The following is an 11511-nucleotide window of genomic DNA, read 5'->3' on the forward strand; positions in this document are numbered from 1 at the left end:
CTAACTACGCTAGTTTAAACCAGCAGTAGAGAATATAAACGGCTGAATAAGTCGGATCAAGCTAACAAATGTGGCTAGCAAGCGAGCTAGGCTAGTAGCCACCTAGCTTAGAAATGTCTTGGACCAAAATCACGATTTAGCATAGCTAAGTAGTTCAGTTACACACTTTAAAGGCATAAACTGGCAATTAATAATTTCAAATAAAGAACAATAGTTGATTTCAAGGTAATTAAACATGTAAAGTGCCCGTTTTAGGTCTTATTTATGGCTTGTGTCAATGTTTTTAGTTGTAAAATAAAGCTGTTGTAAATCATAATTACCAAAATGCTTTTCCCAGGAGAGAAAAAAACAAAAACAAAGTAAGAACTAAAATAATCAAAACAGGGAGCATGAATTACTGTTAAAAGTAGATTTGAATCTAAAATTGCAGGAGAGGAGCTTTTAAAGTCAGATTTACATGAAGAGTTTCTGTCACTGAGAGGCAAAAATACACAAATTATGTATTTAGTCTGAAACAATTCAAGAAAGAGATCGGATGGAAATATGATTGTTAAAACAACAGTTTTTTATACAAAACAGTGAAGCATTATAAGATATTTAAACTGGACATAATTATTATATTTATATATTTAAACTCTGAACAGAAATCCAGTTTTGAGAGATTAAAATATTTATGGTCACAAAAGCGGTAACCTGCATCGCTTTACTGTAAAAATGTACATTTTTAACAAGTGCAACCGAGTTTCTTCATTTTACAAAACGCTCAGTCATAAGAATATTTTTCTTCAACAGGAAAGTTTCTGTTTTAGTTTCTGACATTAGAAGAAAAAACAACTTAAAACTTTTTAAAATGTATGAAACATTCACATTTTCTATCATACAGAACTTTTCATAACGATAACAGATCAATATTAATACTTTAAAAAAGCTCAATTTTAAAATCTATTGAAGAGTAGCTCCGGTCGGGATGCAGGGCGTCGTCTTCTTCACCACGTTTTTTTCTGATTTGGAGGAAGAAGAAAAAAAGGAAACAAGCAAATTAAATAGATGTGTGAAGATTACAAAACAATATTATTTTGTGATTTATAGTCAAATACGGTGGATGTTGAGAGGACCAGAAGAGAAAGATTAGATTTTATTGTCCATCTAAATATATTTTTGACGTGACTTGAAGAGTACACAAACTACTGCAATAAATGTACCAAAGTAAAAGATTTCAATACCTTCGGGACCAAAGTCCAGTGTGGTGAGACTGTGAATCCGAGTCGGCGTCATGGCTTCTTTCCACGCTTCATCTGATGACATTCGAATAGAAAAAATTTAATATTTATTATGACTCTACTCATCACCCACATGATCCCGTTATGAATTTACAGGTTAATCATTAATAAATGCAGCTGCAGCTTTTAAGGAGAAACTTTTTTTTTACAGTAAAATATTCAAATACAAATGTGTGTGTGTGTGTTATATTTACATTTACATTTAGGGCATTTAGCAGACACTTTTGTCAAAGCGACTTACAGTAAGTACATTTGTCAAAAGAAACCACTACACATCATTGCCGATAAAGTAAGAGTGAAAAAATAGAAACAAGTGTTCGGTCCTCGACTATATCTTATACTTGTATACATTTGCACTCTTCCTCCTTAATTTACATCTCTTCTTCTAAAAGGAAGGTGTCTGCCGGAGGGATTTACCTGAGATCTGCAGGTTCCCGTAGGTTCTGGCTTTGAGCGACGGTCTATCTTTCCTGGAGTAACCTGACGAGGGTCCGGGTCCAGACTCGTTACTTGTTAAATCCACCTCCACCTGACGATGACGCCGTGACTTGGAGGCCTGAGAGACGCAGGCAGGTAACACGCTGGTTACAGAGTGTAAAGAGAATATTAATAAAGCTATAGCAGGAAACACAAACCTCTGCTGCCTCTCCGTAGGCCTTTGACTTGATGAAGGCGAGGCGCTCGGCTCTTCTGGAGCACTGAGGAGACAAAACACTCGGTCAACAGCGCCTCCCTCTGGACAAAGTCGTTATTACAGTCGATGACTTCAGTAAATTCTCTTATAACTCACCTCCTGCTGAGAGGACGTCCCTTCACCGCTGTCATCTTCAGGACCGGCCTGACGACACAAGTCATCATCAACATTCATTCATCGTGAAAAACAAATCACCTCATCATCTCCGACTTTATCACTTATTTATATTTCGGAACACAAAACAGACCTCCCTCTGTTGCCACTTGTAGAAGTCCACCACAGTCCTGCGTAGCCGAGGGACCAGGTCTCTACGGATCAGGTTGATGGACGGGTCCGGCGGCTCCAACGCCGAAGAGAACGACGTCTTCAGGTTCCCGTAGAGATCATGAATGTTGGACAATTCCTGCAAAGACGACGCGCTTCACTCAACACGTTTAACAATCTGTTTTTTAAGCGTGTGGGAGTCGAGGCGGCTCTCCGCTCACCTCCAGCAGATCGATGTTGATCAGCTTCTGCGGGCGAGACGCTCGCTCCACGAACTCCTCGCACAGCACCGACGGCTGGACCTTCACCTTCTTCTTGTAGTGGAGCTGGCAGGAGAGGAAGAGGAGGAGCAGACAGGAATATGTGAATTTGACAGCTCCATGACCTGTCAGTGAGGTTTTTTGCACTTCTGTTTTTTTATGCTCAAAGTTCAACCCTGGTGGTCGATAAAGATTTACTCAGGGTTCCTACACCTTTTCCAAAGTCAAATTCAAGCACTTTTCGAGCATTTCCAGGTGCATTTCCATGCTTTTCCAGCCCCTTCCAGCTGTGGTAAACTCCATATTTGTATCAATCCAATGGTCAGTATTCAGTCTACTTATTATGTCACTTGTTCATCACATTAAATGAGATGTTATTGTCCTCTAAACAACCAACATGATGTTTGGAGACAGCTTTTTACAGAAGGACCACAAATGAAAGGAAAACTAATTCCACTAACAGATCCACAGAAATATAATCACCAACTATTTTCATCATCTGTTCATCATCAAAAGTCATTTTTCATAAAGAAATGTCAGAAAATGCTGTTTTCAGTCCCTCAGATAGTTTTTAGTTTTAAAGGGTAAACAGATTTTTTTTTAAACCCACACTCAATGATATTCAGGGTTCAAAGTGATCATCAAATGTGAACATGTGTGTGTTGATGGGAGGCGGGCAGCTCACCAGCGTGGGCATGGCGGTGAACATGAGCGCTTTGTGGAACATCAGCTGGCGAAGGATGTAGACGGCGTCGAGGTGCTGAGCGTCCACGGCGTCCTTCTCAAACGTCTTCACGTCGTTCCAGTCCTTCAGCGCCAGCCGGATCTGCAGCCAGAAACGACAACAACAACCTGATTCATTTACTGGTATGTACTCCGGAGCCTTTAGCGGCGGCGTGTGGCGACCTCTGACCTGCTCCTGGGGCGAGGCGGTCTGACAGTGATACAAGCTGTGCAGCAGGTAAAGTCCTCCCACTCTGATCTGGAAGCTGTACGGAGGCATGAAGAAGCTGCTGGCGGTGTCCAGCAGCAGACGGCTGAACACTCGCTTCTGAAAGTCGCTCACAATGCCGCTGCAAAACAACAACAACAACAGGGTTAAATACGGACACATTTCAATTCAGCAACATTGTAACATTCATGAACTAGAGAGAGACTTTACCAGTTATATCTATCTATCTGTATAATCCAATAATAATACATTTTATTGATCCTGCAATCGGAAAATTCATAGGTTACAGCAGCTGGAAATCTCTAAAATTGGAAGATTAAATCTCGAAAATTAAAGATATACATTTTATGTACAACTAGAAAGCGTGTGAACTTCACAAGGGATCAATAAAGTTGTATCTTCAGCCACATAATCCATTACGTTAGTGGAAGTAGAAAGTAGCAGAAATGGAAATACTTAGTAAATGTACCTCGACATTGTACATTCCAGCACTTTCCGCCACTGCTTGTATCAGAAACTCGAGTATATATATATATATATATTAAAAACTCGAGTATATATATATATATTAAAGTGAACTTACTGGAAAATCTGTGAGAACTTCATTTCCCTCCATATTTGTGAGAAGATCTGGAAGCGGACGGACTCGGTTTTCTGGAAGCGGCTCAGCAGCTCCTCGCAGTCCACCTTCATCTGATTCCGACAGAAGTCCATCCCTCCGCGGCTTAACCGGGAACCGGGAACGTCCATGATCAACACAAACAAACAACACACAACCACGCAACAGACGACAGTCGACGGTTTAGTGCGTCATCAGTAACCGACGTCTTCGCCAGCCAGCAGCGAACGGCCGTCGCGATGCCTTCAAGTACCGGCGCGTAAAAAACTGTGTCGGCTCAATTAAACTGAATTCCCCTCGATGTAACGGTGCTTTATTGGCTTGGGGAGACAGAAGTAGGTTAAGAAGCGTGTGTGAGCATTAAACCCGCCAAACAATCTAACATATATCCTTCATAGGAAGCACATGAACATAACATTACACCCGAACCATTTAGTCATTTCACTTTAAGCAACATTAAAACAACAACACTTAAAACAGTGTATTTGTTAGTGTGTTTATTCTATCAGTGTGAAGGACATGTTTCCGATGTCTCGGTCCTGTCCGCTGGTGGTTAAAAGAAACGATTCTGATTCGGTCCATGAACGCAGCAGCCGGAACTACGTGACTCACGTCCCGCGGAAGTAAACAACCCTCAGCTGACGTGGAGCTGCAGGTTTGTGTCAGACTTGGAAAGACCACCTGAACTCGCTTGGTTTGAGACTGGAACGTCTTCCTCGGTCCAGTTTCCCGGCCCTACTGTGATTATTTGTGAGGTCTGAAGTACCCGGATCAACTAACGGTTCAAAGAGATAGAGAAGGAGAGAAAAAAAACTCCACAGAGCAAAATGGCGGCCGCGGAGGAGAGCAGCAGACCGTTCGCCGGGCTGTCGGACGTCTCCATCTCGGAGGACATCCCCGTGGAGGGGGACATCTCGGTGCCGGTCGGACCCTCCGCCCGGCGCGCCGACGACGAGTTCTCCACGCTGGACGAGCCCGTGAAGGAGACCATCCTGCGGGACCTGCGCGCCGTCGGGAAGAAGTTCGTCCACGTCCTGTACCCGAAGCGCAGCACGGCGCTGCTGCGGGACTGGGACCTGTGGGGCCCGCTGCTGCTCTGCGTGACGCTGGCGCTGCTGCTGCAGGGCGGCGCGGCCGACAGCGACTTCCAGGGAGGCCCGCAGTTCGCCGAGGTACGCGGTCCGAGGACTGCACTCAAAACATACTGAGATGTTTTTTACTTCCAGTACTTTATACAGGGTTCGTACGGGTGCTGGAAACCCTTCCAAACACTTTAATTTTAGTGTGGGGTTTTGAAAAGGGCTTGGATTTAGAATAAAGTCCTTGAAACTGCTTGGAATGTATGTTATATGTGATGACGTAAATGATAGACAGGGTTCTTGATGAACAAGTGCAATAATAAGTATACTGAGTATTGTATTGTATGCAAATATGTAGTGTACCACAGCTGGAAGGGGCTGTAAAAGCTATACGGCTGAATATGTTTATATACAGTGTATTTGTAATGTTATGGTACTTTTGTGTGTGTTTCTATGACTATAACAAAAGAATAATTAATCTGCTAACATCGCTGTAGATAACATCTTGACCAAAGTCCACATGTTTTCCATTTATGATTGTGTAAGATAAAGGAGCGGGACCAGAGATGGTTAAAAACCAACTGAAGCAATTATTGTCAATATAACACATTTTATTTATGGGCACCTTACATGTAGCCTACACTTTATTCATTAAAAAAAACAAAACAAAAAAACAAACGTGTATATTATGCAGTAAATCTCCTTTTCCCCTCTTCGTCCAGGTCTTCGTCATCGTCTGGTTCGGCTCCATCATCATCACCCTGAACTCCAAGCTGCTGGGCGGCACCATCTCCTTCTTCCAGAGCCTGTGCGTGTTGGGCTACTGCATCATGCCGCTGACGGCGGCCATGGCCGTGTGCCGGATCGTGCTGGTGGTCGGCTCGGGGACGGTCAGCTTCGCCGTGCGTCTGGCGGTGGTGACCGCCTCCTTCGGCTGGTCCACCTTCGCCTCCACGGCCTTCCTCGCCGACAGCCAGCCGACCAACCGCAAGGCGCTGGTGGTGTACCCGGTGTTCCTCTTCTACTTCGTGATCGGCTGGATGGTCCTGACGTTCTCGCCGTCGCAGTAGAAGAAAAAGGAAGCAGGAAGTGTTTTGTTGAAAGGGACAAAGAAGATGAGGGAGGTTTTTGTTTTTTTTTCTCTCATGGAGTGACAGAACTCAAAACAAGACACCGGCGTCTGCCTTGGAACGAAGATGAAATGACTACTGACGTGTTTCTCTGACGAAGCATTTAGACTCAACCCAAACGTAAAAAGAAAAATCCTTTCAGGGCCGAAGAAATGGTTTCCGGCTGGAGATTCAGAGAAGAGCGGATGGAGAGCTAAAAAAAATAAAGCTGTTGAATTCATTCACATTGAAGTGTGTAGGCTTGTATGTAGAAATGTTCCATGAATGTCTGAACTACTAGGACTTTGAACTGTATTACTCATTTTCCTCCGTGTATGTCTGGGTGTGTGGGGGATTCCTTTCAGTCTTCATAAAATAAATATCTTCAGCTTTTATTTTCACACTACATTCTTAATTTTACAGTTTTTTTTTTTAATGAGGAGAGAGAGAGAGAGACACACACGGTCTTGGACTTGATCTCAGTTTGAGGCCATGGGGGGGGGGGACCTAGCCAGCTGCAAGTTTGGGGCTCATGCACTAATAATAATTCCAAAATGTCTATATAATGGTAATAATAAATCCTTTAAATAAAGAATGTTTTTTTGTTACTGCTTTTTATTAAACAGAACTCCATTCAAAAAACGTTGAATTATGAAACAGTCGAAACCTGATCCTAAACACCAACTGGAGGACTTCCCTGAACCGACACCAAGCTGCTCTTTAATTCGGCTTCCGCGTCGGCAAAACGCAAGGGGGCTTGCGGACCCCTTACGTCCTTGCGGACCCCCCTTACGTCAACGCAAGGGCCTGACGTGTGCCTCCCAAAAATCCTAGACGCGCGTCGAGGCGACGCAACGCCAACGCAGCGGCTTTGGCTGTGATTGGTCCGCTAACTACATCCGCTGGAGACCGCTATCCGGTTTCCACTCATAAACACCGCCATTTAAACTTTTAAAAGGCTACTTTTATTGTTTGCACCTCGTTTTATTGTTTGCACCTTCTCGCTTTTGCACAAAGAAATAAAACACCAAGTTCTGAAAAATTGTGGACGTTTAAAGCCGGAAAGTAAACAAATACGCTATAACGAAGCTTACGACGATATACGCCAAGAGTCTCGGTCGGTCGGTCAGTCTTTACAAAAGCCATAGCGCCCTTTACCGGTGTGGCTTTGAATTGCCCTAAGTGTTGCTGTGAAAACAAGTCCCGGAGTTTTCCCGGTTGATTTGCAGGAGCCGGCTCGGATCAAGAGGACTCCGCTCTGCCGCTGCAGTACCGCCGTCGGCCGCGTTGTCGCTGGTCCCCCAAACGAATCAATAAAAACCAACAGGTTTGTTTCTTTTTCAAAATGAGGAACGCTTCACGAATGTACGCGTCATCCTTGAATCGGTGTGTTGTTGTGTAGCGGGTGCTATTATAAAATGGCAGTCCTTTAAAGAAATGTGTTGCCGAAGTCTGTACGGTGCCTACATACCCTTATTAAACACATCAATATGACGGCACTTTACAACAACCTACCGTTTGGAAGCGATCGGGAATGTCAACACCAAGGAATACAGCAGAAATCCGTAGAACAACGTGATTGGTCAAAAGTAAGCCCAAGGGAAGACACGTGATTGGTCAAAAGTAAGCCCAAGGGAAGACACGTGATTGGTCAAAAGTAAGCCCAAGGGAAGACACGTGATTGGCTAATTTTGGGCTTACTTTGGGCTTACTTTGGCAGAATTGGGAGAACACAGCAACCTGCTAAATAATGACGGTAATCTATGGGAGCCCCACCCAGGTTACAGAGGGGGCAAATCTGCAGAAGATACATTATTTTAGCCCTAAACACCGACCATTTGAGTGTTGACACGTTTTACAGGGTTCAGAAAGTGCGGGAGACGTGGGTTCAAGTCAAAGAGTATTTATTTGGAATAGAAAACTACCGGCGACGGACCTGAGAAGGAAAACAGATTTCATATTAGTCCAAGTTATTTCATTTCACAATACTAAAATACTTAAAACTACCAATATATAAAGAGCAAAGGGCATAACATGAAATACAATAGATAAAATGGCTACAACAATAGGCAGGACAGGTTACTCACAGGGAGATTCTATCACAGACCCCACCCCTATAGAAACCACCACATGTGCACACCAATCAACCACTTCAACTTACACTGCAAGGACAAGCAACCTACAATCCAGTGAAGTGACCACTACCCTTCACACCCATCACTCTGCATGTAAGGAGGGGGTGCATATCCCACGATGACTCCCCGCGGATCACCCCTCTGCCTATAGTTCTGCCTAGTTCACCAACACATACCTCTTCAGCACAGGACTACAGAGCTCAATCTGGATCACCCCAGGACAGTCACACCACAACTAAATATACAAAAGGCCTCATTAGTTTCCCCATCAGGCAATATAACACATCACATTACCTGCATAGACCTGCAACCCTGCCACACAACCAGGCCTCAAACGAAGAGGCACTAATTGCCCACACCTGTCCTTATAAAGGCGGGGAGCTACCTCTGGCCCCGCCTGACAGGGCGGTGCTTTGAATGTAGATGCCAGCCCTCACATATCTAATCGTTTGGCATGTCTATGTGTGTGTTTCATTTAGCATACAGTCGGTTTTAGTCGCATTCCTTTAGATGACCTCAGATGTTTTCTTTCTCCCATTTGAAATATTGTGCCCTATGTTTTTATTCCTATTTTTTTATATAGCCTAGGCTAACAATCATTAATGGCTATTTGTTTTATCCTGTCTAGCCTAGGCTTACAATAAATGATGTTATAGTTTTGTTTTATCTATATGAATGGTAATCACTGTAGTAGAGGTTGCCTCCCCTCTTTAAAATAATGCACACAGACAAATAATGATTTAGGCCTTTGCCCTGAGGCAACGTCTGTTATGCTTGAATATTAAGTTGAATGTACACATTTGAATATACAGGAATTTTATTTTAAAGATGACTAAAGGTCTTTTTTCTTATTTTCTTTCAGAAAATGTATGCATACCCTGTCTTTCGTCGCCAATCGGCAAGGTCGACCAGACTTTTCATGGCGCCGTCAGAGCAGGCAAAGGGCGTGGGGAAAGTGCCCGGAAGGGCCAAACCCAAAGAGGAGGTGATGACAGAGGCCCGCGCTTTCAAAGCCAGCAATGGTGGGGACCCCAGTGACCATTTTCTGACACTGGCGCACTGCCAGCTTGAGTTTGGCATGTTCCAGGGCCAGAGATTCAGGTGGTTGATGGAGAACAGCCTTGGCTATGCTCTGTATTTATTGCAGAGCATTTCCAAGGAAAGTTCCCAGGCAAACCGTCTGTCTGAGAACAAACAGCTGCTCCTGCAGTATGCGTCTCAGATCAGAGAGGTGAAAGAGGAACTGGAAAAGTTCCAGGGGAAGATGAGGTTGCAGGCAAAAGCGCGTGAAACTGGAGACCAGGGCTGGTTGATGGTGGAGTTTGGTGAGTTTCAGGGCCAATCCATGAAGGAGGTTTATGAGGACAAAACCTTGAAGGCCCAGAAACTCATTAACTACCTGGTTCGAGCAGATGCCCGGCCCAACACCAACATGGCCCTTTTCAAGGCTTATGTCTTGAAAAGACGTGCGTCTGCCTCCAGCACCTCAGCTCCGCCACCTGCAGCCTCCACTTCCTCTGAAGCCTCCACATCCTCTGCCCTGCCACCTGGAGCTTCTGGAACTGGTGCATGGAGGAAATCCACAGTGAAAGCGCTGCTGGAGCGTGGGAAGCATTTCTCTCCCTCTCAGCTGGCCAGAAAGCCAATGTCCCCAGTCAAATCCTGTAAGTAGAAGTGTGAATTTAGATTTTTCCATGCAGCAGTTCTCCATGTATAGCTTTACCACTTTACCTGACTATACAGACTTGACCCAGACCCAGGACCCAGGGTTTGCCCCGACTGCAGCTTCACGCTGCTTTTGAGGATGAGGAGGATGATGAGGAGCTGATATCGGCTGTATCACAATATGAAGCACAGCTCAATGTGTGGCATGTGAGTCAAGGATAGATGACGACGACATCGAAGATGAGGGTTGTGAGGAAGAGAACACAGAGGACACCACAGTTCCTGTGCTCCACGAGGAGCCGGACATGGCAAGTCCCTCGATGAGTGGTTGGCAGAACAGAGAGCAGCAAAATATAATCCTGTGAATCTGTGGTCCCTGGGCAGGGAGTTGTATATATTGTATATACTTGTATATAGTGTAGGTACTTGTGTGTATATAGTGTTCCTTTATGCATACAGTTTTTTCTGAAGTGTGCGTTCATTTTTAATACTTGTTTGTTTTACATCTTGTTTTCCTCAAGAGAAAGTGTGTGTGTGTGTGTGTGTGTGTGTGTGTGTGTGTGTTCTCAATACTTAATATTTTGTTCAGATACATTAAATCTGATCAAAACAACATTTAAGACTCTGTGCATCATTACAAAACTCCAATACTGTCTCAAACTTTGAAGACACATTTTATTGTAATTAACAGAAACAGAAATAAACATAAGTCATTGATAATTGTATTTATTGTAGCGCTGTGCAGATCGCTGGATCGAATCCAACTCACGTCGGGTGACGGGAAGACTACATAACTGAAATGGTACCTACAGACAACCTGTCTGGTGGTCCCCTTTGTTTATAGTGGGATGGTAGTCTTTGGATTCCGGGTTAAAACGATAGGGCCGAAGTTTGGAACTACTCTTCAACAATATGCTCACATTATGTTACTTAATTTTGGAAAGTCCAAATGCATCGGCTATGGGTTGGGCTTGGGTTGAATTACGTCATGTGTCACTTTTTGTATTAATTGTAGCGCTGTGCAGATCGCTGGTTGTGCAGATCGCCGGTTTAAAAGTAATAAATGGTCCACGAGTGCTCTGAAAGCCGTCGGCCGTGTGGTTGAGCAGGAAAAGCGTGTCTGGAGGATGCGGGCATCGATCCCGCTACCTCTCGCATGCTAAGCGAGCGCTCTACCATCTGAGCTAATCCCCCTCCGAAGCAGCATGAGCTGTTGCCCCTAGTCGACATTACAACCTGTAACGTGGGGTTGGCGAAATTAGCCCCGGATGCTAATAGCTCAGCTCCAGCACGGAATAAAGTTGTGAGGCCGGAGACGAAGAGGAGGGATTTCCGCACTGTCCATTTATTCACAGATACAGACACAAGCCAGGTCTCACGGCATAAACTATGACCCTCCGCAGAACAATACACGGAGGAAGAAGTAGTTCGTGACCTGTAGCCTTCACCAGCGT

The 11511-nt window shown here is 44.4% G+C and overlaps 2 protein-coding genes across 2 annotated transcripts; one reads left to right on the forward strand and one right to left on the reverse strand.

The window, feature by feature from the left end:
• Positions 1–544: 544 nt before the first annotated feature.
• Positions 545–4369, reverse strand: snapc1b (small nuclear RNA activating complex, polypeptide 1b). The gene is made up of 10 exons (XM_084013663.1): positions 4034–4369; positions 3412–3571; positions 3184–3324; positions 2460–2564; positions 2222–2377; positions 2071–2118; positions 1916–1978; positions 1698–1836; positions 1224–1295; positions 545–1001 (listed from the first exon to the last, which is right to left on the reverse strand). The coding sequence occupies exons 1-10, from the start codon at positions 4198–4200 to the stop codon at positions 943–945; spliced, it is 1110 nt and encodes a 369-aa protein (XP_083869789.1). The 5' UTR covers positions 4201–4369; the 3' UTR covers positions 545–942.
• A 318-nt stretch (positions 4370–4687) lies between these two features.
• Positions 4688–6642, forward strand: yipf6 (Yip1 domain family, member 6). Its single transcript, XM_084013435.1, has 2 exons — positions 4688–5241; positions 5871–6642. Exons 1-2 carry the CDS (start codon positions 4897–4899, stop codon positions 6216–6218), a joined length of 693 nt encoding a protein of 230 aa, XP_083869561.1. The 5' UTR covers positions 4688–4896; the 3' UTR covers positions 6219–6642.
• The last annotated feature ends 4869 nt before the right edge of the window (positions 6643–11511 follow it).

Source organism: Eutrigla gurnardus (genome assembly GCF_963514095.1).
Source record: "Eutrigla gurnardus genome assembly, chromosome: 7".
In the NCBI taxonomy this organism is placed as follows: Eukaryota; Metazoa; Chordata; class Actinopteri; order Perciformes; family Triglidae; genus Eutrigla; species Eutrigla gurnardus.

Bases quoted from the DNA above. Each gene is read 5' to 3' on its own strand.
- snapc1b (XM_084013663.1), bottom strand. From the start codon at position 4,200: ATGGACGTTCCCGGTTCCCGGTTAAGCCGCGGAGGGATGGACTTCTGT. The intron at 3,325-3,411 runs GTCAGAGGTCGC...TTCTGGCTGCAG, and splicing joins CCGCCTCGCCCCAGGAGCAG to ATCCGGCTGGCGCTGAAGGA. The intron at 2,119-2,221 runs GTCTGTTTTGTG...TTGTGTCGTCAG, and splicing joins ACAAGTGGCAACAGAGGGAG to GCCGGTCCTGAAGATGACAG.
- yipf6 (XM_084013435.1), top strand. From the start codon at position 4,897: ATGGCGGCCGCGGAGGAGAGCAGCAGACCGTTCGCCGGGCTGTCGGAC. The intron at 5,242-5,870 runs GTACGCGGTCCG...CTCTTCGTCCAG, and splicing joins GAGGCCCGCAGTTCGCCGAG to GTCTTCGTCATCGTCTGGTT.